The sequence below is a fragment of the Cnephaeus nilssonii genome, assembly GCF_951640355.1.
Source record: "Cnephaeus nilssonii genome assembly, chromosome: 16".
Classification (NCBI taxonomy): domain Eukaryota; kingdom Metazoa; phylum Chordata; class Mammalia; order Chiroptera; family Vespertilionidae; genus Cnephaeus; species Cnephaeus nilssonii.
This window is the reverse complement of record NC_137087.1, coordinates 32,027,101-32,054,066: the sequence shown is the minus strand read 5'-3', so window position 1 is coordinate 32,054,066 and position 26,966 is coordinate 32,027,101. Positions and strand designations below refer to the sequence as shown.

General features: G+C 38.8%; 1 protein-coding gene across 1 annotated transcript in view; it reads right to left on the bottom strand.

The window, feature by feature from the left end:
• PCDH15 (protocadherin related 15) overlaps window positions 1-26,966 on the bottom strand; it is a gene marked incomplete at its 3' end in the record, with an annotated part of 650,107 nt that overhangs the window by 477,598 nt on the left and 145,543 nt on the right. Inside the window, exon 3 of the mRNA XM_079793021.1 lies at window positions 18,905-18,970. Within this exon, the coding sequence (XP_079649147.1) occupies window positions 18,905-18,970 (66 nt within the window). The remainder of the gene's footprint in view (window positions 1-18,904; window positions 18,971-26,966) is intronic.

Sequence of the window (26,966 nt, the reverse complement as noted above, 5' to 3'; positions counted from 1 at the left end):
CTCCCACGGACTCAGGGGGCTGCCTGGTAACACCTCTCTGGTGCCAATGAGAAGTCCCTCTACTGAGTCAGGAAGCTTATAAAAATGCAGAACTGTGATTCTCCACGTCAAAGATTAGAATTTCATATTTCTGGAATGGAACCTAGCAATTTAATTTTTAACACATGCCCCAGGATGTGAGATAAAATACCATGTGAGACCTACCAGGTTCTCTAAACACCACACTATTTCATAACTATTTACCTAGAATTGTTGCCTTCCCCCTTAATCCTTTTACAAAAGCCATACATTTTTCAATCCTACTCAGGAATTGCTCTTCTCATCAAGCTTTCCTTTACTCTTTCTCTCTACCAGATGGTTGAATAATTTCTCCTCTGTAGCAATTCTGTGCCTTGTATATAATTATCTTACTGTCTTTATTGTTATCTTTACAACTGAAGTTCTCTAGGTTTGACACGATGTATTAATGACCTTTTGTAGTTACAGTGCCTGGCACATGTTAAATGAATTGAATAATAAATGATTATTTTACCTCAGAATTTTGTTATTGTGCTGTTAATCCTCACTCAAGGATATTTTTCCATTGATTTTTAGAGAAAGCAGAAGGGAAGAGGAGGAGAGAGAAAGAGTGAAACATCAATGTGAGAAAGATATATCAATTGGTTGCCTGCTCTTGACCAGAATTGAACCTGGGATCCTTCAGTCCATGGGCCAACACTGTATCCCCTGAGCCAAACCAGCTAGGGCTAACTTCAGCATTTCTTATGCTGACCCTAAGAGTAAAGTGCATTTCTTGGTTCTATAACATTTTTTTTTCATCTCTGTAAAATATATCAATTTCTACATGCGGTTTTCCTAGTCCAAGTGTTAATTTATAGGGAGGAGAGAGGCTTGGATGGTTGGAAAGGTAGAGTTGCCATTATTTTTCTGTAGTCCGTGATTTTTTTTTTTAATATATAAGTTTTGTTGATTTCAGAGAGAGGACGGGAGAGGGAGAAAGAGATAGAAACATTGAAGAAGAGAGAAAAACATTGATCGGCTACCTCCTGAACACCCCCTACTAGGGATTGAGCCCGCAACTCAGGCATGTGCCCTGACTAGGAATTGAACCAGCAGCCTCCTGGTGCATGGGATGATGCTCATTCCACTGAGTCACACAGGCTGGGCTGTACTCCATGATTTTTAATCAAGAAAAATGTAAGCCTAGAATTCACCATCAGTAAATAAATCAAGCTGAAAAAATAATCCCTATGTTCAACTAATTTATAATGTAAAATAAATTATTAACTTACATTGTGAATACTTATTGAAGAGAGAGGGGGGTGGGGGCTGCTTGGCTAAGTCCTGGGAATCACAGACATGAAGATGCCTTTAAAATAAAATATCTTGCTGTTTTTCCTAAATCTCTACAACTCCTTGCAGCCATTGTTTCAAAACCATGGAGTTATAAAGGATAGCACAGTACCTTCAAATTGAGAAGTTTAGCTACATTCTAAAATGAGCTGCTTTAAGAAAATTTGTATATCGCTCTCTTACCCAAGGCCAATTACCCTTTATCAAGGGAACTAATTAAGTACAGCATTCCAAAGTCCCCTTCAGTTCTTCATATATTCTCCTTTATATCTCTATTATACATCTATCTCTTTCTCTATCGCTATCTATATGCATATTTTGGATAAAGTGAAAGGAAGGAAATATATATTCCCCTCAGACCTTAATATAAAATCTATTTGTCCATGTAAAATATGCAAACATTTACACACTTCCCAGACAGCTTTTCATTATATGCCAATACATTTTCCCCTCCAAGTTATCTCTAGTTTTATCATACAAATATAATTTAAATAATTTAATACAGTTTTTATGCATACTAAAATGAGGAATGACACTTTGAGGATTTAAATAATTTTTAAGGAGGTAAAAAATTAAATTGGCAAAGCTGGCCTACTGAAGTGTAACAAATATAAACTTCTCATTGATTTGCAAGGTCTTCCTTCTATAGTAGTCATATTATTTAACATGATCATTGTTTATGATAAAAGAAATTAGTTAAAAAACATATTTGAACTACCACTTGGAAGAATTTTACTGACACTAAGTACCAATGTGTAGCTTTTATCATTGGACATTTTTCAACTTACACTGTCCATCACACTGTGTCAAATGCACAGTACATGACTCAAACAAGCTCTTTTAAATATTCCATAGTGATTAAATATTCAGTATTTATTAACCTAAAACCTTCACATTGGAAAATTACCTTTGAGCCACTGGAGATTTGAGAGAATAGTGAGGAAATAGCACATTAATTATTTTTCTTTAGCCCAAATAAAGCCTATTGAAAATATGCAAACTTGTTTAAAATAATTTAGTGTGTTGGCTGGTAATTAAGGGGACTGCACTTTGTACAACATGAATATTATAGACTAAGAAAGAAAATATGATTACTAGTACAGTGATTATCTCATGTTCAAAATTTTTAGATGAGCTGTTTGACATATTAAATGAAAATCAAATAATTTCCATGTTACATGAAATTTTATGTGAGAAAGTATTAATGTTTTGAATTTTTAAATTGGAGCAATATATCCTAAAATGTAAAGAACACAACATTATACATAGGAATTTCTAAAATAGAGCTGCAATCCTATAATTAATGGTCATTGCTCAGCCCTAAAGTTTAAAGGTTGATACCTTTCAGCTTAGTTGGATAATGGAGTAGAAACACTCTTAAGATATTCTTCAGTTGACTAAACTGTGAATTGCCTGCAAAAGCTGGATTAGAAAAACAATTTTTGCATGTGAGCAAAGTGAATATAAAAAATATAGCCAATTATTAACTCATCAGTATTCTGCAGCAATACTTCCCAAGTGTAGAAGAAAAATTTTAAAAAAATTAATAAAGTAAGTACATAGAAGTTCCTACTTTTATTTTAATGATTGTGTATAGGTGCCGGTACTTATTTGGGAACAAATAAATATGTAGACATAAATTCAGTAGTCCAAAAGATGTTCTCTATTAAATAATATTTAAAATATTTTTAAAAATTAAAAAAGTGAGGCAATGATTCTTTCTGAACATCCGTGGGCTCTTTCTTATCAAGGGCATCATTCTAATGCATGCCTTTAGGATCCCTTTAATAATTACATGGATAATAAACTACTGCTTTTCTCATGCATATATAAAGAAACATATCAAGTTCTTCCTTGTGAGAACATCTCATGGTATTACCAGAAGCTTTTTTGTTGTTGTTAATCCTCACCCAAGGATATTTTTGCATTTATTTTATTTTATTTATTATTATTATTTTTTTTTACATTTTAGATATAGTGGAAGGAAAGGAGGGAGAGAGAAACATCAATGTAAGAAAGATACATTGATTGGTTGCTTCCTGCATGCTCCGGATTGGGGCGAGGGATCAAAACTGCAACCCAGTTACATCCCCTGGACCAGGAATCAAACCTGCAGCCCTTCAGTGCACATGGCGACACTGTAATCACTGAACAAAGCTGGCCAGGGCGCACTTGCAAAGTTCTTTAATTATCTCACATTGTTTGGGAATCCCAAAGTGCTTTGGGGTAAGTCTTTTGCTTTTTCATTTTACACTTAAGTAAGAACAATAAAATACCATCATTTCTGCCTTCCAGCCTGCTAAACTATTATATATGTATATATAATAGATTATGTAGATTAAATATGTAGACTATTATATACATACTAGAGGCCCGGTGCATGAAATTCGTGCACTGGGTGGGGGGGAGTCCCTCAACCAAGCCTGCCCCCTCTCACAGACTGGGAGCCCTCAGGAGATGTCCTACTGACGGGGAGCGGGCCTAAGCCGCAGTCTGGCCTTCCCCTGCGGGAGGTGACTGGACTGATCAGGGGAAGGTGTCAGCCCCATCACCCCGCTGCTGCTGCCACTGTCACAGCCGCCAAGGTGTTTTCATCAACACAGACTCCAGTCCCTTCACCAAGAAAAAATGACAACTTTCTTTAGGCATTTTCAAGATGTGTCTTTCATAGGATATGACATTTCTTTTATTTCTTTTTTATCCTCACCTGAGGATATGTTTCCATTGATTTTTAGAGAGCATGGAAGAGAGAGGGAAAGACAGAGAGAAACATCAATGTGAGAGGCACACTTCGATTGATTGCCTCCTGCATGAGCCCTGACCTGGGCCCCAGCCAGGGAAGAGCCTGCAACCTAGGTACATGCCCTTGACCAGAATCGAACCCGGACCCTGCAATCGGCAGGCCGAGGCTCTATCCACTGAGCCAAACTGGCTAGGGCAGGACATGACATTTCTTAGCCCCTCCAGCAGCAGACCTTAGTTTTTCCAGGAGTGAGGAGGAAAAACCCTAGATCACCTTCTTGGATTCTTATAATTCAAGTTACCAAGAACATTGTAGGAGGCAGCTTACAGGGAGCTTAGCCAATGAGCCTTCATAAAAGGTGTTTCCTCTGCAGCTCATGTGCAGAGGACCCCCTGCATTGTGTCCACAGGGCTTCTGTCCACTGGTCCAGGGGCGTGCCTGGAGCCACGCATGGTGGCGGCTCTGAGCACGCCCCCACCCCAGTAGCCGGTTCTGTCCGCTGGGCTTCTGTCCACTGGGCTTCTGTCCGCTGGGCTGGGGGCGTGCCCAGAGCCGCACGGTGGCAGCTCTGAGCTCACCCCCGGCCCAGCGCCCGCTTTCTGTCAGCTGGGCTTCTGTCTGCTGGGCTTCTGTCCGCTGGGCTTCTGTCCGCTGTGCCAGGAGCGTGCCCGGAGCTGTGCTGCGGCTCTGGGAACGCCCCCGGCCCAGCAGCCCAGCATTCTGTTGGCAGCCCTTCCTCCCTCTGCAGCCTGGGTGTGGGGCGCTAGCATTGTCACCATGGCGACAACGCCGGCGTTCCGCCCTGGTGCTATGGGTGCCGCCATATTTGTAGCGGAGTGATGGTTAATTTGCATATTACTCTTTTATTAGATTGGATATATTGCCTTCCAGCCTATATAGACTATTATAAATATATCTGCCTTCCATCATGCATAGAGTATTTTATATATATTTGCCTTCCATCCTGTCATTCCCCAAGCATGGATTTACATTTATAGGCAAACTGAATTATGTATATTTATAGGGGATTCTCCTTGTTTCTAAACCACTGTAAATATAAATATAATTATACTAGAGGCCTGGTGCACAAAATTCATGCACTGGGATGTGGGGGGGGGGGTCCCTCAGCCCAACCTGTTCCCTCTCAGAGTCCAGGACTCCCCGGGGATTGAGCCTAAGCTGGAAATCAGACATCCCTCTCACAGTCCCGGGATCTCGCAATCCAGGGCCCTTGCTCCTTACTGCCTGCCTGCTTTGGAGGTGGGAGAGGCTCATGCCATCTCCGCTGTGCTCGCCAGCAGTGAGCCCAGCTTCTGGCTGAGCAGGGGCGGTGGGGGTGGGAGGGAGGGAGTGTTGCTCAACCAGAAGCTGGGCTCACTGCTTCTTAGCACTAGCTCCGCCCACCGCCCACTGTTGGGGGGGGGGGTTGATCTGGGGCCAGGCTGGCTGGGGGAGGGGCTGGGGAAGGTTGAGGCACTACAGTCGCACCCCTTCTGGCCTCTGTGGATGCTCCAGAAACGTGCAGCCCCCTCTCCCACCGCCTCTGCAGAAGAAGGGGCCACAGTGCTGGGACCAGGACCCCGAGACCCCTGGACCGCACTGCAACCTCTGTGGAAGGAGGGGCCACGACGCTGGGACTGGGACCCTGGGATCAAACCACGGCCTCTCCTGCCACCTCCACTGGAAGCAACTGGGCCTATCGGGAAGGTGCCACCCTCATCACCCCACTGCTGCTGCCACTGCCACTGCCAGCCGCCACGGTTGCCTGCCCTCGCTCGGCCCTTGCAACCACCACGGCTTTGTCCAGGAGTTCTGGACGTCCAGAAGATGTCTTGTCTATCTGGTCTAATTAGCATATTACCCTTTTATTAGTATAGATGGCTTATTCTTTTTTTTTTTTTTATGATGTTTTTATTGATTTCAGAGAGGAAGGGAGAGGAAGAGAGAGATAGAAACATCAATGATGAGAGAGAATCATTGATCGGCTGCCTCCTGCACGCAACACACTGGGGATCGAGCCCGCAACCCAGGCATGTGCCCTGACCGGGAATTGAACCCGTGACCTCCTGGTTCATAGGTTGACGCTCAAACACTGAGCCATGCCGGCCAGGCATAGATGCCTTATTCTTGTACTAAATCTCACATAAGACATTCCTTTAACATATACCAGGAATATTTGTGCCATCCCTGAATGACTATGTCACAGAATAAAGATTTACATTTTCCTAGGTCAAAAATTGTAACTAATAGTTATTTCAAAATGAAAATTTATGTTAAATTAAAGACAGGCATGCCATAGAAGACAATGCTAAATTCACATTAATACTTAAAATACAACACAACACCTCAAAAGTATTAATTTAAGCAGTATGCTTTTATAAAACTGAAGCCCAAAAGATTATCTCTGAAGACTTCTTTAAAAATGCAGATAAGTCATCCTAAGAATGCTTACACAATTTCCTACCAATGTTTCTTTTGCCTACAATGATAAAGATAATATATGTAAAATAGGGATTTCCAATCAGAGAAATACATTAAGATGGCAGTTTAATTAGGATTATGTGAGTATACACTAATTATCACTTATTCAATTTCAAATTGCTGGTATTTAGTCTCCTCAAAATCAGATATAATTTTAGTTGATTTGCCTTGACGAAAACAAAACAAAAGGATACAAAAGCAATGAGCATAATACAGTGAAAAATGGAGAGGTATGGAGAGCCCTGGACAATGTTGCTCAATGGTGCGAGTGTAGGCCTGCACCCCTAAGGGTCTAGGGTTTGATTACTGGGTGGCAGGTTCATCCCTGCCCTGGTCGGCTGGCAACCAATCCATATGTTTCTCTGATGTGGAAGTTTGTTTCTCTCTCTCTCTCCCTCCCTCCCTTCTACACTCTCTAAGAAGCAATGGAAAAATATCCTTGTGTGAAGATTAACAACAACAAAAAAGGTATGGAGAAAAATGATATTCTGTGAGAATTAGGCATTTTGAAGTGGACTGAAATGAAACCGAAATAATTACTTCTCTTCTGGGACTCAATAGATTTCAAAAAACAAATGGTATTAATTGACAAGTACCTATTCACTGTGTAACATTATATGAGAGACATTAAGATTCATGTGTCAAAAGAATGCTCTAATAATAACCAATGAAACATTCACTTTTTTTTATTGAATATATTAGGATGACATTGGTTAATGAAATTATATAGGTTTCAGGTGGTATTTCTATAATGCAATTATATAATGTATTGTGTTCACCACCCCAAGTCAAGTCTCCTTTCTCACCATTTATTCCCCATTTATCCTCTTCTGCATCCCCCGACCCCCACCCCCTTTCCCTCTGGTAATCACCATTCACTTTCATAGTTGATACTCATCATAGGATTGAAACCTAAGCAGAGGTATTAACTGGTCATTAGTACTAGAAATACAAACATACCATAGAAAGAAAAACTGCATATAATGATGTTGCATGAAGTTTATTCACTACAAAGATATCACTGTTCCTAAGATTTGGGATAAAGTCTCAAGGTTAGCATTTAAATTATTCACTTTGTTTTTAATTCATTTTATTTATGTACTAGAAGCCTGGTGCACAAAATTCCTGCACTCAGGGAGGGAGGGGGTCCCTCAGCCTGGATTGTGAGATGGCGCAGGCCAGGCCGAGGGACCCCACCAGTGCATGATCAGGGCCGGGGAAGGATGCAGGAGGTTGGCCAGCCGGGAAGGGACTGTGGGAGGGCTCCAGGGCATGCCCAGCCCGTCTCGCTCAGTCCTGATCAACTGGACCCCAGCAGCATGCTAACCTACTAGTCAGATTGTCTGCCCCCTGGTGGTCAGTGCATGTCATAGCGACTGGTAGGCCAGTCAACTGTCTGCCCCCTGGTGGTCAGTGCACGTCATAGCAAGCAGTTGAGCAGCCTTAGCATATCATTAGCATACTACACTTTGATTGGTTGAACGGCCGACCAGACAACTGGACACTTAGCATATTAGGCTTTTATTATATAAGATTTTTATTGATATTTAGGGAGAGAGAGGAAAAGAGAGAAAGAAAAAAAAAAAGGAGGAAGAGAGAGGGAAGGAGGGAGAGAGACAGAGAGACAGAGAAACATTGATTTGTTGTTTCACTTATTTATGTATTCATTGGTTGTTTCTTCTACATGCCCTGAAAAGGGATCAAATATCTCATGGGGACAATGTTCCAGCCAACTGAGCTACTCATTCAGGCCCTTAAATTCATTTAAAATCATTAGTTTGGCTGATGTCAATGTGAGTCCCCATATCCCTAAAATAAAGTTTTAAGAATAGTAAATTAACCTAGAGCTTATTGATAAGATGCTACTTCCTCACTAATAATGTCCATACCCTGCATATCCTAAGTATTAAGATAAATACTAGTGCATTAGCCAACACTTTCTCCAAAACATGCTTCTATAAAAATACCCATGTTATTAAACAAAGTCAATGTTTTCAAGATTTTATAAAAAATGTGAGTCTTTAGTATTGAATCTTCCCTTTTTATTAATGGTATTTTGAAGACAATGTAATATATCAAAAAGATCACAAGTTATAATTTTCCTGGCACTATGCTATCAAACTCTCAGATACTGTATTAATTTGCTACTGAGAACAATCATATTCACACTGACCTTTGGAATGATTTCAATAATCCTCTATTATATGTTAAACTAGAGGCCTGGTGCATGAAATTCGTGCACAGGGAGCGGGGGGGGGGGGAGGTGGTCCCTCAGCCAGGCCTGCACTCTCTTGCAATCTGGGACCACTGGCTCCTAACTGCTGGCCTGCCTGAATGTCCATCCCTAACCACTATGCCTTCCTGCATGATCGCCCCTAACCACTCTGCCTGCCTGCCTGATCACCCCTAACTGCCCCTGCCTGCCTGCCTGATTGCCCTAACCACTATGCCTGTCTGCCTGAGGCCCCTAAGCGTTCACCTGCCTACCTGATTGTCCCTAATTGCTCGCCTGCCTGCCTGATCACCCCTAACCATCTCTGCCTCAAGCCTCCCCCAAACCCATGTCTGGAAGGTCTCGGGCTATCTGATCTAATTAGCGTATTATGCTTTTATTATTATAGATGAGGAAGTGATACCACCAAGAAAACTGCATGAGTTAATGTATTTTCTTATTTGATTTTTTTAGTGGAGCACATTTTTTTAATGACAAATGATCTGAGATTATAAACATACATGCTACATTCACAGTTGTCTATTCAAATTTTGAATTATGCAAACTAGGGATGAGAAGGAAAATTATTCTTAATAAATTATAGGTTGCTAGATGAAGTCACTATCAACTAATTTGATAACAAATCAATAAAAAAAATTTCTGACTCACAATATATTCAGCCAACATTCATCTTCTTTTCTTCTTCAACATATTTGCTATCACTCATTTTCTTCTGTCAACTTTTTCCATATCTTAAACTTACCAGCAATATTCATTCTTGGAGCCTTTGAATTTTTTTTTCTTCTGTCTGTAGTGCACATTTTCTAGCTAATTGCTTGGTTAGGCATTGACCTATGAACCAGGAAGATACGGTTTGATTCCTAGTCAGAGCATATGGCCAAGTTGTGGGCACAATCTCCAGTAGGGGGCATATAGGAGGCAGCTGACCAATGATTCTCTCTCATCATTGATGTTTCTATCTCTTTCTCCCTCTCACTTTCTTTCTGAAATCAATAAAAATATATTTTTTAAAAAGATCTACTTTCATTTGTTCTAAAGAATAAACATGTATTATTTGCTTAAATTGTTCCACCTGATATGAATATAAACCATACTAGCCTTAGTTTATACTTCACAGTTTAGGAAGCAGCTATAGATGGGGTGATAACAACTACTTTCATATTTATTAATCCACACAGCACATTTAAAGCATATTTAATCCCCAAATTCTCTCCTGATTATTTGGGGATTAAATATGCTTTAAATGTGCTGTGTGGATTAATAAATATGAAAGTAGTTGTTATCAGGAGAGAATTTGGGGATCAACAGAGGTGGGGCACAGGCCCTCATCCCCCCAACATTGCAGGGGCCTGAACCCTAGCCTCTTCTGAGGGAGGTCTCCTGCCCCCATGGCTGCTTCGTGCTTCCCATGCCCAGCTCAGATCAGGACCCAGGTGACCAACAGAGACTTGGCCGACAGCATCTGCCCTCTCACTCCAACAAGAATTGTTTGAGTTGTCTTGTACCCATGGTGTGGGGAAGTGGGTTTACGATATCTAAATCCAGCCAACCACCAGGAATGCTCAGGACCTACTCAAGAAGGCAAATAATCCCTTCCACCAATATTTATAGGGTAAAATAAGATTGTTGTTAGAGTAATAAATTTGAGAGTAAAATAGTAGTCAAGTTTTCAGGCGAATTTAAATTGGCTAGTTGAAACAAGCGAATATTCTAGAAAAATTAATTGTACTGGACAAAAAGGTGTTCCTAAAGTGTTAACTAAAAGTTTTATTGGTACTTCATCTCATGATAAAATTGTGCACCAGCCGAAACCAGTTTGGCTCAGTGGATAGAGTGTCGGTCTGCGGACTGAAGGGTCCCAGGTTCGATTCCGGTCAAGGGCATGTACATTGGTTGCGGGCACATCCCCAGTGGGGGGTGTGCAGGAGGCAGCTGGTCGATGTTTCTCTCTCATCGATGTTTCTAGCTCTCTATCCCTTTTCCCTTCCTCTCTGTTAAAAATCAATAAAATATATTAAAAATTAATTAATTAATTAATTAAATAAAATTGTGCACCATGTAATGAACCTAAAACAGTAATATTATAGTGCAAAAAATTAAAATTTAAAAGCCATCAAGACTACATTATAAAATTTTCAAAAGCCTCCTAACATTTAAATCAAGAAAGGAGGGAATAGAAGAGGAAAATCATGTAAGAAAAAATATCCTGTAAGTAAATTACATCTAGAATATTAATACTTTAGAAAATTAATTGTAAGGCTAAAAGCAAGACACCCATGAAAAACACACAAGGTGTCAAAACAAGCCAGAGGAAAATCATTTGGGCAAAAAATGAAATAGGATCCCAAGTCAAATTTATAGAAAATATTCCTTTATTAACTTTTGGTCGAGAATATGTTTGTATATTTTCAGAAAACAACTCTGAGACCATGTGGATTCCAGCAACAGAGAGGAATCGACAGGACTACTCCAGCCATGAAGACAGAAGAGAAGCAGTCCAGAGATGGAAGACGCTGATGTGGCCTTCCCATACTAGCAGTTAGCAGCTGTGCATCACTGCAGGTTGCCCAGGACCAAACCAGAGAGAGTCAGACCTGCATTACCATCATTTGTCCACCATCCAGAACTGTAATGTCAGTGCTGACATGTACACATAAGGAACTGTTGGACATTGAAATTGGGTCTCAAAAGAACTGTTGGCCCAGAAAGAAACTCACTACAGACTGATTCATTTGCCTGTCACCATAACCATTATTGCTTGTCTCATTTTTGGTTCTTATAAGTGTATTTCTAATAGCACATGATCTCACTCATCTAGGGGAAATAATGAACAACATAGACTGATGAACAAGAATAGACCCAGAAACAAGGAGGCATGGATCAGACTGTCGGGCCTCAGAGGGAGGGTAGGGAAGGGTGGGGGTAAAGGGGAGAGATCAACCGAAGGACTTGTGTTAGAGCATATGAGCCTAACCAGCGGTTAAGGACAACAGGGGGTTGGGGGCATGTGTGGGGAGGGGTGTGGGATGGGAATGGGGGGATGAGGACAAATATGTGATACCTTAATAAAGAAATTAAAAAAAAAGAAACACAGTAAAAAATAAATAAATAAAAATATAAATAAAGCATATTTAATTAAATTACATTAACAATTCCAGTTAGAAATATGTGGCATTTGACCATTTGTTTTGAAAACTGCTATTCAAGAAAGTTTCAAATCATCTAGGGATTACTGTTTTCATTCAGTATTGCTAAGAATCTTTACACTGCTGATTACTTTATTCAAAAGTAATAATAGTGACCCATTTCAGATTTCCAGTGTCCTACCAGAGAAGAAAGTTCTTAGCCCTTTAGCTTCACGAAGAATGATCAATGATCTGCCCAGTCCATGTTCCATCCTGAGGAACAGAAGAAGTGATAGGACCATTCATGCTAAAGGGGTATTTTGGAGAGAAAGTTTCTGGGGGGCAGGGAATTCTGGGCTCTAAAACCTCAGAGAACACTCAGGGGAAGAACAGATGAAGACATTGCTTAGGAAAGGCTCTGGACAGAGAAAAGCCCCAGGAGATTTATTCTAAAACCAGTAATTGAACTTTAGTGCATCGTCCATCCATAATTTCCTAAATAATTTCCACCGGGGCGTCACTCCCCAACTAAACTAAAAATTACACAACAGTGTGTTGGCTATGCAAAAAAAGAATCTCAAAACCAAGACCCCACACTCCCTCTTAAAAAGTAACTCCCTACAGATGCTCTGTTCACCTTGTAGAATAGCCTTTGTCTTTTTCATCATCCTAATTTATTTCTATCATCCTTGTTTCCTGGATTAGAAGTCAAAACACTGGTGGGACAGATGAGGCACACAGTTATGTATTGTTTGGCTCATGAAAGGTATCAACATTTAACTTAAAATGACTTATCTTTAATATATAAGATTTCCTATTATTCTGAAAAAAAAAATTGTAGGATCTTATTTTCTTCATGTTAACAAATGGATAGAACCTAATAGGCCTTCTCACCTTCTACTATAGAGGCCCATGCTTACTGCCCTTCAAGGCCCATGGCCTATGTTCCAACAGTGTATGCAAATGAAATTAATACTAGCTTCAGTTGTTTGCTTTAATAAGGTATAATTTAGTTTTTTTTCTATAGAAAAATGGTTCATTTAGTATTAAATGTGTGTGTGTGATGTAATTTAATTCTACATAATTCAGATTTATTCCTATTAGACATATAATTACAATATAGGATTTAACAAAAAGAAAAGGTACAATTAGAATAGAATGTCTTTTCTTTCTTTTTTAAAAAAATACATTTCTATTGATTTCAGAGAGGAAGAAAGAGGGAGATAGAAACATCAATGATGAAAGAGAACCATTGATCGGCTGCCTCCTGCACGCCTCCCACCGGGTATCAAGCCCTCAACTCGGGCATATGTCCTTGACCAGAATCGAAGCCAGGACCCTTCAGTTTGCAGGCCGATGCTCTATCCACTGAGCAAAACTGGCTAGAACTAGAATGTATTTTTTAAAATGTGTTTTTTTTTTCATTTCTTTAGAAACCAGAGGTTATTTTGCATGATTGAATATTTTCATTATTATTAATAACACTGGCATCCTGAGATTTAAAATGAGGGGTCACTAACTTTCAGCTTTCAGGGTTGTTTTCCTGTATAAAATGCCCTAGCTTACTGGCTTTTTTTTTTTTTTTTTTTTGCCTTCTCTCTGCTTTGTGAACTTCTCCTGCCCCTTGTTTTATGATCATTCCATTCACTCCAGCAGCCACTTTCCATGTGGGGCACTATTTAGTAAACAAATGAGGAAAGAAAGATCATAAATTAAATATGTGATTAAATGCCAAAAAAAATTCTAGGTAGCTTAAGGAGATAAATAACAACCTATTTTGCTAATGCTTAGAATCTTTTTTATTTACTTATCACTTTGAAGTTATATATTCAGAAGGTTTGCAGCTGCTGACCTTTTAGAAAATGATTCTTTGGCATAAATGAAGCAGAATGCATCCTTGCACATACAGCTTCAGCAGTAATGAGCAGAGCCAGATTGCTTGCTACTATAAAACTTGTCTTACAGTCACAATAGTAAGATTTTAAAATATATGAAGAATGGACATGATTTCTTTTTTACATAAACTTAGGTCCAACATTGGCAAATGTATGTTGGATAGTATCATTTAACTCCTCCATAAGTTATGAAAAAAATTATATTTCCTCATCGAGGTGTATACCTTTCATTGAAAATAACTCACAATAACTTGATGACGACTGGGAAAAGTAAATAATAGGATGAAAAAGAAATTTGGAATCATCATTTCAGTGCCGTGCAGCGTCCATAAGCAGTCTAGCCGGAAGGACACCAATGTCTTTAAAAATATTTTATTTATTTATTTATTAAATATAATTTTATTGATTTCAGAGAGGGAGAGAGAGAGAGAGAAACATCAGGGATGAGAGAGAATCATGGATTAGCTGCCTCCTGCACACTCCCCTACTGGGGATCAAGCCCACAACCCGGGCATGTGCCCTGACCGGGAATCAAACCCTGACCTTCTGGTTCATAGGTCAATGCTCCTTGAAACCACTGAACCACACCAGCCGGGCTTCAAAAAGATTTAATATTTTGGCAGTTAAAAATCAAGTTAAGATTGTCTGGCTCCCTTGACTCCACACTGCCTATGTGTTCATCCGGCTTCTGAGAATTAGTCTGAACCAGTGATCCCAAGGCCCATTTGAATGCCATTCTATGGGTGTCCTAAAGCAGCCAGGACCCGGGTTTGGCAGGCCCTGAGAGGCAGGCTTTCCCCAGCTTCCGTGTAACTGCTCCCGGCCTCTCTCCTTCCCGGAAGGACTCAGTGGCATAGGTCACCCAGAGTCCAGTGAAACTGGAGCATATGTTTCCAGAAAGATTATTTTTTAAGATTTCATTTTTAGAGCAGAGTTAGGTGCATAACAAAAATGAAAGAAAGATACAAAGATTTCTTATATAACCCTTGCCACTCACATATTATAGCCTCCCCTATTAGCAAAAGCATTCACTAGAATGGCATATGTTGTCATTGTTTTTTTTACCAAGCTTAACCCTACATTGACATGTCATAATCACCCAACATCTACAGTTTACCTTAGATTTCACTCTTGCTGTTACACATTCTTTGGGTTTTACATATGAATAAGGACATATCTATCAGTAGAATACAGACTATTTTCACTGCCCTAAAAATCCTCTGAGCTCTGTCTATTCATCTTTTCCCTGCCCGCCCTAGTAACTGCTGATCTTTTTAATTTACCCGTAGTTTTTCTTTTTTCCCAGAGTATCATAAAGTGAAACTATACAGTACATAGCAGTAGATAGCCTTTTCAGATTGGCTTCTTTCGCTTAGTAATTAGACATTTAAGATTCCTCTGTCTTTTCATTGGTGGATAGCTCATTTCTTTTTAGCACTGAATTTGTCTGAATGCACCACCATTTATTTATTCATTCACTTACTGAAGAACATCTTGTTTGTTTCAAATTGTTGGCAATTATACATAAAGTTGCCATAGCATCTCTGTGCAGGATTTGGGGTTTACATGATTACTAGAAAGACTTTTCAGAAATTATCATTTTATTAAATAAGATAATATGTGCTAAGTCTTTTTCTCTGTATACATTCTCCCCTCTACATGTAATTACACACTAGCCATGTTGTACATACTAGGTTAAGAGCTTGCTGGTAGTTGCCGGAAACTGATGTCTGTCTTTTTATGTGTTGAATTTGTGTCCTTACCACATAAGCTTGCTCTCTGGTAGCTGTGATGAAAACAAACTCCTGGTTGAGACTGAGGGTGATATAATTAATCTGTTATCAATATGTTGCTGAGGAAAATGACCAAGGAGAAAAAAAATCTAATAGGATACAGAGTGATGAAGAAGTTTATGAATCTCCACCTTCGAATTTTAAGTTCTTTCAAACATATACGCATCTACAAATGCATATATTACACAGTCACAAAAAGGAGTTATTCCCATCTCACAGAGTATAAAAATGTTGAAATATGCTGATGCATATGATAAATTATGAACATTTTGTAAATGTATCCCAATGATTTCTAATAGAAAATTAAGTATGAATTTTTTAAAAAACGGAGTTATTTAAAAGCTCTACTTTAGTAGAGGATGTGTTTAGCAATTGAGACTGTTTAGCAGTACACATCAATAAAGTAAGCCAAAGGCAAGTAGACACACAATAAACTAACTAGTTTGGCTTTAATACTTTTTAAAAATATATATATTTTATTGATTTTTTACAGAGAGGAAGAGAGAGGGATAGAGAGTTAGAAACATCAATGAGAGAGAAACATCGATCAGCTGCCTCCTGCACACGCCCTACTGGGGATGTGCCCGCAACCAAGGTACATGCCCTTGACCGGAATCGAACCTGGGACCCTTGAGTCCGCAGGCCGACGCTCTATCCACTGAGCCAAACCGGTTTCGGCAGGCTTAATACTTTTAAGAAGCCCTGGAACTCCCCATTGACCTATGAGCCAGGAAGTCATGGTTCAATTCCCAGTCAGGGCACATGCCCAGGTTTGTGAGCTGGATCCCCAGTGGGGTGTGTGCAGGAGGCAGCCAACCAATGATTCTCTCTCATCATTGATGTTTCTATCTCTCTCTCTTCTTTGAAGTCAATAAAAATATATTTTAAAAAAGAAGCCCTGAAAACTTTAAAAGTGAATACTTATTATACTGGTAGGATATGATACCCACATGTTTTATTACTACCACTTAAAATGCAGGAAAAGAGAAATTAAGATATTTTAAGAGCAGGACTAGAATTAATGTTTTTATTGGGAAGTTTCTTAGATTGCCTAAAAAATTATAGAAAACATTTTAATGAATTGTTTCCTTTAGACTTTTAAGATAAGGACGATTGCACAGTACATTATAAGATCTGGCAAGTGTTCATTTAATCACCATATTTTAGAAATTTAATGTAAAAGAAAAATGTAAAACATTTAGTCTCTGAGTTGTTTATTGATACTCTGTGATGACACTCAAATAACTTTGGCAGCATTCTGAGTAGTTGGCAGTCTCTTCAAAATAAGCCAATTAAAGTATACAACATTACTGCACTATATCAAGTCACATTCTTCTAAAACTAAAATATTAATCTTTCACAATATGCCACCAAACAGCAACATCTTTGCAATATACTATAGCAATGTATTTGCAGAGTTCTTAAGCTCCTTTGAAAAGTGGGATAATCTACATGACAGGAGATAAAACATCATCAAAACTATAGCTATAATGATCTGGTTGGCAGAATAAGCTCTGTATAGGCTCACACATTAAAACACAAATATTTAGTTAAACTAAATCTTTTAGTTCAGCTCAGCTTATATGTTCAAGGGAATTGGTGAATATGAAAAGGAAATATAGATTGGCCTTCTGTCTTTTTATTTTTTTTTTATCTCTGGTTTAAAAAGCAAACTGTTTTCATTGCGGAACACTTAGAAAATACAAACTTATTCACAGAAAAATAGTTAACCACAAATAAACCATAATTCTACATGTGAGGTAGAACATTTTTCTGGTATAGTATTTTTGTATATGTTTCCTTTTCTGTTAGCACACATAGGGTTTATTTCCAATTTATTTAAATAAATCATAATAACTATAATTAACTTAATATGCTTTCATGCTTAATAGGGATTGACTTAAAAAAAAAAAGCACCTCAAATGTTTGTGATTTCTTAAGTGTTGCTAATAGATACTTAAGTTTGTTTAAACAGAGGCCAGCAAAGCTGCAGACATTTTTGGCTTATTTTAAAGGATGTACAAAAAAAAAAAAGTTTATGTCAACTCTTCAAAGGAGTAAAAGGAATATTTCTAATGCTGCACAATAAATCCATGATGAAGTGAATAGAATAATGCAGGTATTATGTATATTATAGAAGTTTTCAAAATTTATGTTGGTTTAATTCTATTAAAAACACATTTTTTAAATAATTGACAATTCTTTCTTTAAAAATGTAAATCTGGAAAATGCAATGCTTAAAATAAATAGAAAGTACAAATCAAAGAACAGTAATGGAAGCTCCATTATAGAATCAGTAGACAAAATAAGCCACAAAGCACATTCCCACACTTCGTTTGAAATAGAAACCAGCACTCAATAGATTATTTCACTCCTACCTAATAGAGCGGAATTTATAATAATAAAAGCATAATAATATGCTAATTAGACCAGATGTCCTTCTGGACGACCTTCCAGAAGAAGCCAGGGCTGCGAGGAAAGCCTGGGGCCCAGGTGCCTGCCGGCGGCCAGAGGGAAGCCTGGGGCCCGGGTGCCAGAGAGAAGCCGGTGCCAGCAGCCGGGGGAAGAAAGACCTACTCTTGCACGAATCTCATGCATCGAGCCTCTAGTCTTTAAATATTTGTACATTAACATTTTGAGATGCTAAAAGAGTGTTGTGAAAAAAAAAGTGCTAATTATATCTATTTTTGGTTCTGATAAGAAAACATCTTTTCAAAGAACTTAATATGAATTAGGTATTAGTTATTCAATATGGCAGACAACCTGCATGAAGACTCATACTTCTTTGTCTGCCCTAGACTTTCTCTCAGTTTTTCTGTTCCCATTAACCATTTCTTAATCGCCATGTCTAATAAACTGTGGATCCTAATCCTTACTAGATTCCGGCCAATTTAAGTTAACAGTGTAAGACTTACCTTGTGTTACACTTCTCTTGGAGGAATGTAATGTATTTCAGTTAGATGAAATAATAATCAACTTTATCTATTGACAAAGAAAAATTCCAGCAGTATCTGAATGCACTCCTGGACTGGTCCTAAATCAAATAATTCCTTCACAATAAAAACTAAGCAACTATCTAGAATTTCTCATAATATAATCTAAGTAAAGCATTACCAGGGAATGGCGATATTTAAATCCTTACCTGGGAAAAGTTAAAGGAGAGCTGTTTGTGAATTGGGGTTGAAGCTTTTATTTAGTACTTCTGCACATAACAAATATAGCATTAAAATGGGAAGAAATCCCTCTTAGATAAGTCACTTGCAAACAGAAAGCTCACTCACCATTCCGACTCTCTTCATCAATAGCAACTATGGTAGCTGGTGGTCCTCCCCTAGCTAGTTTGCAATCTAAAGAGAGAAAACAACCAAAGGTAAGAAGTTACAACTATGGGAACACTCACCCTGAGATCAAATTCACTGAGATGGGTAGTGACAGTTAAAAAGAAAAATCCTACAATCAAACTAATCTGAGTCATTACTTTTAACAGCTTTTAATTATAAAAAAATTTATATGAACCACATAGATTACTTTACCACATCATAACAATAGTTACTTTGTATATCGTGAAGCTATTGAAATCTGACTGAGAAAACACCAGCAGAGACCACAGGAGAGCAAAAGTCTTTCAGGACAGAGATAATGGGATGGTAATATAACCCAAAGAAATAACATAAAGGAATGATCAACAAGGATAAGTTGTAATTAAAGCTTCACAACAGAAACAAACATAATTAGACTTTAATTGTGATAAAGAGTCTAATTAAAGGAAGTGGATAACATTTTAACCATGTTCTAAAGAGAATGAAACAAAGACAGACAAGCAATGCTCATGAGGCTGTTTGGAATTTTAATTTTTGTCATCTTACCCTCATATTGCCAGTCTGGAGTCAAAAGAATAGAGTCATCAAGGGAAGCAGATCAGAAAAATGGAAGAAAGAAAGGAAGAAAGAATATATGTATATATTTAGCGAAGATTTACAGATATACGTAGCATTATATAATAACAGATACATCACCAAATGGTTTGTGGAAAAAGAAATATGTAAAATCCTTATAACAAATTTTGAAATTCTAACACAATATTAACACATTAACTCAATAATATATGCCACTTAAAAATGATATAAAGTACATTTATACGTTTCCTAAAAAAAGTAAACACGAATTACTTATGAACTATCATTCCATGTTGAACAAACCTTAAGCACAATGCCTGTCAATCATGGATGACTAAGTCATTATTTTAAACAATACTAATACCCTTCCAAGAGTCTCATGGTCATGAACATGTAAGTAGCATCATGAGCTATAATATCCATGATAACTGAAATGGGAAGGTGTTGCTTGCAAGATGTCCAATGCACATATCTGAGGCAGAAAGCATGCTCCTAGGCAGAACCTGGCAAAGCTGTGTGTGCAGGTAAATGCACTTGGTGCACTCCGGAGACTGAAGCATAAATCAAAATTGCTTAAAGCCATCCAAGTATGTGTGTTTCTTGGGAGATGACTTCAAGGCTAATTACTTATTTATTTGTGAAAATTCTATCTATTATGCCGATGGGCATGAATAACAAGGCCTTTGGCAAGCACTATTCTATATTGTATGGTACGTGCTCTCGCAAATGGAGCTTAAAATCGCACAGATCTATAGTTTTCCGTCCCTGTCAATGTGCAAGGAGTTTCAAGCCACCGCATTTTTAGATCTAAAATATGTCATATTGCTAACACTCTTTCCTCCTCTTCCTCTCTCCCCACCCCATATAGCACAGCTGCTCACTATTTGTCACTCTTACTCTTACAACGGTTTCCTCACCTATTTCCCAGAATCTTTGTTTTCGTCTTGCATTCATCTGTTCATTCCATGAGAATTATTTTCATGCACCCAAATCAAAGGTAAAATAATGGTACTTCTTGGCATAAAAGCATTACATGTTTCCCAACACAAAGCTTTTCTGAACTAAATGGTTAATGAAAACATTTCCAAGGATGTTATGGTCTCTACATCCTTTAGCATTAAGCACTATGCCCTCCTGTCGCATCAGACACCTTATTCTTGCTGGAATGTACCTTGTATTTTGGGGGAAGTTTTATTACCTAGATTAATTTCAACTTCTACTTCTGCCTGGCAAATCTATGCTTCTCTTGGTGAAACTATATTTCACCTGTACCACGAAAACTCACCCAAACTGTAATCAGAATTTATTTTTCCTCCCATGTTTTCATAAAGAAAACCTGACCAGTTCTTACTAGAAGCAATTCTTGAATTACCAAACATCTCTTCCATTCGTATTTCAGAGAGAAGTAACTTTTTTTGCACTATTCCCTCTTCTTATATATATGGCCACTGCCTTAATTAAGTCCATCCTTGCTACATAGAGTAGACAAAAAGCTTGTATTTGCATGTGAGTATTGGTAGAGGTACAGATATATAATCAATAACTTTTGGGGGAGGAAAGGTAAAGAAAAAGAAAAGAAGACGGGAGTTGGATATAAATATTTAAACTTTTTCCAGTTGGTTATTATTAAATTTATGGATAGACATTCTTTATATAGCTAATCCAAGTTAAACTCCTGATACCTCATCCCTGTCTAATTCCCCATACCCTTTCCACACTTATAGTTTACTAGTGGCCCAGTGCATGAAATTCATGTATGGCGGGGGGTGTCCCTCAGCCAGCCTGCACCCTCTCCAATCTGGGACCCCTCGGGGGATGTCCGACTGCCGGTTTAGGCCTGATCCCTGTGGGACATCCCTCTCCCAATCCGGGACTGCTAGCTCCTAACCTCTCACCTGCCTGCCTGATCACCCCTAACCACTCTACCTGCTGGCTTGATCTCCCCCAAATGCTCCCCCCAACTGCCCCCCTGCCAGCCTGCTAACCCCCAACTGCCCCCCCTGACAGCCTGATCATCCCAACTACCCCCCCCACTGGTGTGATTGCCCCCAACTGCCCCCCTGCTGGCCTGCTCACCTCCAACTGCCCTCCCCTGCCAGCCTGATTTCCCCCAAATGCCCTCCCCTGCTGGCCTGATCGCCCCTAACCACCTCTGTCTCGGCCCCGCCACCATGGCTTTGTCCAGAAGGACATCTGGAAGGTATCCTGGTCTAATTAATATATTACCCTTTTATTAGTATAGATTGTCTAGCCATAACCTAAGCTTATGTTTGCTGTGTCATTGCTGAAACTTTCTTCCTCTTCTGATTTTCCTGGTGAACTTCTATTTCTCGTTCAAGAATCTGGCAAGGCATCACCTCTTCTAGAAAAATCTTCCTTCTTCTCAGTCTAGATTAAATGTCCCTTCTTTTTATTCTAATGTACTCCATTGGAAAATAGTGAATCTTTCTCAGAAGTCACATAGACCAAGACTGTGTCACATTCATCTTAGTAACCTCAGAATCTAGCAAGAAGGTGATCCTGAAAGAAGTTTGTTGAACATTTTCTGAGCTACATTCTGCCCAACTACAAACTCCCATGAACATCCTTCCATGAGAGCTGCTCAGACGTCGGTTTTCATTATGTATTCACCATATAAAAAAACAGCCCAAGAGTAAAGGCTCATTTCCTTTTGATCAGACCCTTTCAAATGACTCTTACTAAGCTTTATTGATCCAGTAGGTTCCACATTTCCCCCATAATATGTTTTTATGTACAAAAATTACTTCATCTATTCTGTATCAAACCAAATATAGTTAATTTTTAAGACTCACAATATAATGAAGAGAGATTAGTCAGATACATAAAATTAATCTATTAATAACATCTTTCACAAGAGCCAGAGTGTTTGTTTTGAAATAATGCATTCATGAAAGTATAATTAGTTTTGACATGTACAAAAAATGTTAATAACCAGTATATTCAGAATTGTCTTGATAAAAGTAAATATTGGGTGGGATAGCTAGGGACTATTATGTATGCAAAATATCCAAATGGAGATCAAAGTGAAGACTAAAAGGCAATTTTGGGCCTGGTGATCCTGTTCTCTGTGGACTATGGGTAATCTGCCACAGGAAAAACAAACAAACATGTTAGCTGATGACACCTGTACCTTGGAAACTGACTTCCTTAATCTATTTAATTTCACCCTTGGCTGATTTGGTTCAATCACAAATTCATTGTCTTCATGACTCAAATTTCTAACTCCTCAGGTCCCTACCCGATCCCCACATCCAATTTGTTTTCAAGTGCAAGATATGATTACAAATGCCTGAATGTTCAGTGTGAGTTATTTCTTCAAATTTGTCATCAGTTAAAAATAAGCCATACATTTTTAAATAATCTCATGCAATAGGTCAAATTTAAAACCAAAAAGAAATATTAGAAAGATGTATGTTCTTGTAGTTCACTAAATTTCTTTCAGAGGATTTTTATAAACTAGAGTCCTGGTGCATGACATTTGTGCATTGCGGGGGGCGGGGTGAGGTCCCTCAGCCTGGCCTGTGCCCTCTCACAGTACAGGACCCTCAGGGGATGTCCCACTGCCACAGAGGCAGAAGAGCTCCCGCCACCACCACTGAGCTTGCCTGGCTTTCTGCCTTGAGCATCTGCCCCCTGGTGGTCAGTGCATGTCATAACATCATAGCGAATGGTCCTGCTATTCAGTTGTTCTGCTGTTCAGTTGATTTGCTTATTAGGGTTTTATTATATAGGATTCTTTGTCAGAAGTTTATAGATCTTCATTTCTTTAGGGTAAGTCATTGGAGTTTTATTTGTTTCCTTTGGTAGTGTCATGTTTCATTGCTTCTTCATGGCCTTAAATTGGTGTCTGTGTATTTGAGGAAGTAAGAACCTCTTCAAGTCTTTACATATGAGCTTTGACAGGAAAGTCCTTCATCAGTCAACCCATTTAGAGATTCTGGTTGAACTGCCTGGTGGCATCTATTTACAGGTTTGTTGTTGAAGTCCTTGATTAGGCAGGTCTGGTACCCGGGTCAGCAGGAGGACAGGCCTGGTGCTTGGTACATGGGGACCTGCCAGGTGGTTGGGCCTATAAGGGCAAGTGGAAGCCTCGTTCATTGTATGGGCCTGAAACCTGAGCCTACAATGATACCCTTGGGTCTAGGTCTGTGTGAGAGGACCTCGATTCTGGATCCACAGGGGCCAACCAGATAGCGGTTGCCAGTGGGTATGTACAGCATCTGGGTCCACAGGATTCAGTTTAGCAGTATTCAAAAAAATAACAATCTCCTGAGGATAAATATTACCAAAGTTTTATTTGCAAAATAAAATGGGCTGGAATGGGATATGGCCTGGGAGCTTGGGCAACGAGGATAGGCCTTGTGCTAGAGTGAGCCTGGAACCTGGGCTGTGGTGGCCAGCCTGAAGGTTGGTTCTGTGGAGGCCTGTGTGGTGGCAGAATGAGCTGGGAGCTGGTCTGGTACACCAGTGGGTTGAGAGTTTCAGTCTGTGGTAGTTAGCCTACAATGGGATCTAGCCAGGAATCTGGGTTTGCAGGTGCCCATCCAGTGCCTGAGTTCACTGGGTTAATTGGGAGCTTATGGTCACAGGAGCTGACCAGAGCAGCAGTATCCTGCTGGAACTGGGTTTGCAGGAGTCTCTGCATGCCCACCTGAATCCTGGGGCTATGGGAGCCAGCCAGCACCAGGGAGAGCAGGGAACCTCACATGTTTTCCAGGGGTAATATACTTAAATGTGAAGCAGAAGAACTGTTAAAGGAAGCAGGGAAAAGTCTCACTGTCTGGCACAGAAATCTTATTTAAATTTACAAAGATAATGGAAAACTCAGCAACATTTTTCCATTGCCTTATTGTCTCAATCCCATGGAGAAAGTTGGTCTGCGGTTTTATTATCAAAGGGGTAAGTCTAACAATGAAACAGGTAGGGAGATGGAACTGACAGTTATGAAGAAATTAGGACCTAAAATAGCAACAACAATAAAACAAAACACATCTATTTCCTACTTTTCCACTTGTCTCATCTGGCTTTCACAGTGCTTCCTCGGATACAATTCCTCTTAGTAACATCATTTCCTTTGGATCATACATCAGAAGCCAAGCAGGAGGAAAGCTGAACATAGAAACACAAGCTCCAAATGAACTTATGCTATTTGTTTCACAGTGAATATGAAGTATAATGGGGGGAATGTCTGCATGTGCCAACTATTTTTAAAATTCTATTTTTTTTATTTAAAGAAAATATTCTCTTACTGTGTTGTAAACCTTGCAGAGAGTGATATCAAAGCCAAGTCAGGATAGTAATATGATCTGACATATACTGGGCAGAGAGAAGACATTGGTTGCCAAGTTTGGCCGAAGGCATGCGGGCTCCAGGTTGAAACATGTATATCCACAAATTAATTCTTTTAAGAAAAATGAGCTTGGACTACAGTTTGACCATGGCCATAAGAATGAAAGCGTATTATTGACAAACTGATTTTTTTTGGATTGCAAGTTTTCTTTCACGTTTTTAAAAAACTGAAATGAATAAAGCACAGAAGACAAGTATTTGACCACCCACGCACTTTAGAGATGATATTTTTGACAGTTTGCTATCCTCATGTACAACATATGATGAATAAAGCTTTATGCTCTGCAGTTTACCACTCACGGGTTCATTTTTTGACAATCCTCTCCACAGATACCTGTGGTTTTGAAGATCTGCTGCTATTTAAGAGAACTTCTCAAGGGTAGAACTCCATATTTTTTTCTTTATATTTGTTCATATCACACATTTTGCCAACAGTGAGCACAAAAACGCTTTACAGTTATAACTACTTCCCTTGTTGCTTTCTAAGCTACAAGATTTTTTATTTTACAATCGGCTTTCCATTCTCAGTATTGTGTGTCTAACAGTATACACATAGCAGTTTTCTATATGCTATTCAAAAAGAGAGCAATGCTGCAAATAGTGGAAAGCAATCTTTTTCAGAATTTCTATTACATCAAGAGCATTTTATTACACCTCTCTGCAAATTAGTTAACTTGAATATATGAGGAACTTATTATTCTGTTGTTATATTTCCCTCCATAAACTTTGGTAATATTTATCATCAGGAGATTGTTATTTCTTGAAAATGTTCAATTATCTTAGTCAGAGTCAAGAACCAGTGAAATACTACGCAGCTGTAAAAATGAAAGAACTCTTACCATTTGCAACAGCATGGATGGACCTGGAGAGCATTACACTGAGCGAAATAAGCCAGTCAGAGAAAGAGAAGTATCACATTATCTCACTCATTTGTGAAATCTAATAAACAACATAAACTGATGAATAAAAATAGACCCAGAGGCACAGAAGCATTGAACAGACTGTCAAAGCTCAGAAGGAAGGCAGGGGAGGGTGAGAGGGTAGGAAGAGATCAACCGATGAACTCATATGCATATGTGCATAACCCATGGACACAGACAATAGGGTGGTGAAGGCATGTGGTGAGGGGCAGGGGCGGGGTGGGAGAGAGCAGTGGGGTAAAAGGGGGGCCTATGTAATACTTTGAACAATAACAATTAGGAAAAAAAAAAGAACTAGTAAATAAGATAAACATAGTCCCTGAGACTCCAAATGTCTATCTATATACTAAAGCTCATGAACCTCACACTTAGAGAAAGCCCTACATCTTCTAACTTACTTTTTTTTCCATCCTTTTGTAATAAAATTTATTTTCTTCTTTCCTAACGTAAAATAGATTATACAACATTAGTAAAAGTAGAGAATTATGGGGAAAAAGGAGATATGCCTGGGAAATACACAATTTCTATTTGAAAGGAAGGGCAGAGAAAGTAAAATGCATTAATAATAGATCAAGAACTCACAAAGCATAGGAGTTTGGAGCAAATAATGTCCTTCCATACTAAAAGCTCAAGTACTGCTGTAAGGCACACAGTGCTATTTAATAATTATGTAATGACTTTAACTAATAACCATAGTTTTTAACGTATGCAAACTCTTTAAATAATGAAAAGTATACAATACATTTTAGAAAGATTTACATGCATGAGACTTATAATAAAAATATTTGTTAACTAAAATAAAGTGATATTTTTGTTCTGTCAAATCGTTTAAAAATTTATTAAGAGAATAATAGCCAGAGTTGGTTAGAGAGAAAGGAAATACAAATTATTGGGTAATTTTGGTGGAGCTATCCTTTAAAAAAGGAAAGAAAAATTGAAAGGCACTTCGGCAAGAATTTTAAAAGAAAGTACCCATGACAGGGAAATTTTATTTTGGAGGATATTCTAATATAGAAGTAATCAGACAAGTATCTAATGTTTTGAAAAGTACATATAATGGTAAACCAGTAGGGAATATTATTAAATCATGACCTGAACATACTTCACAGATGGGGTGGATATTGTAGATTGGTCCACCCACTCCAACCACTTTTCTA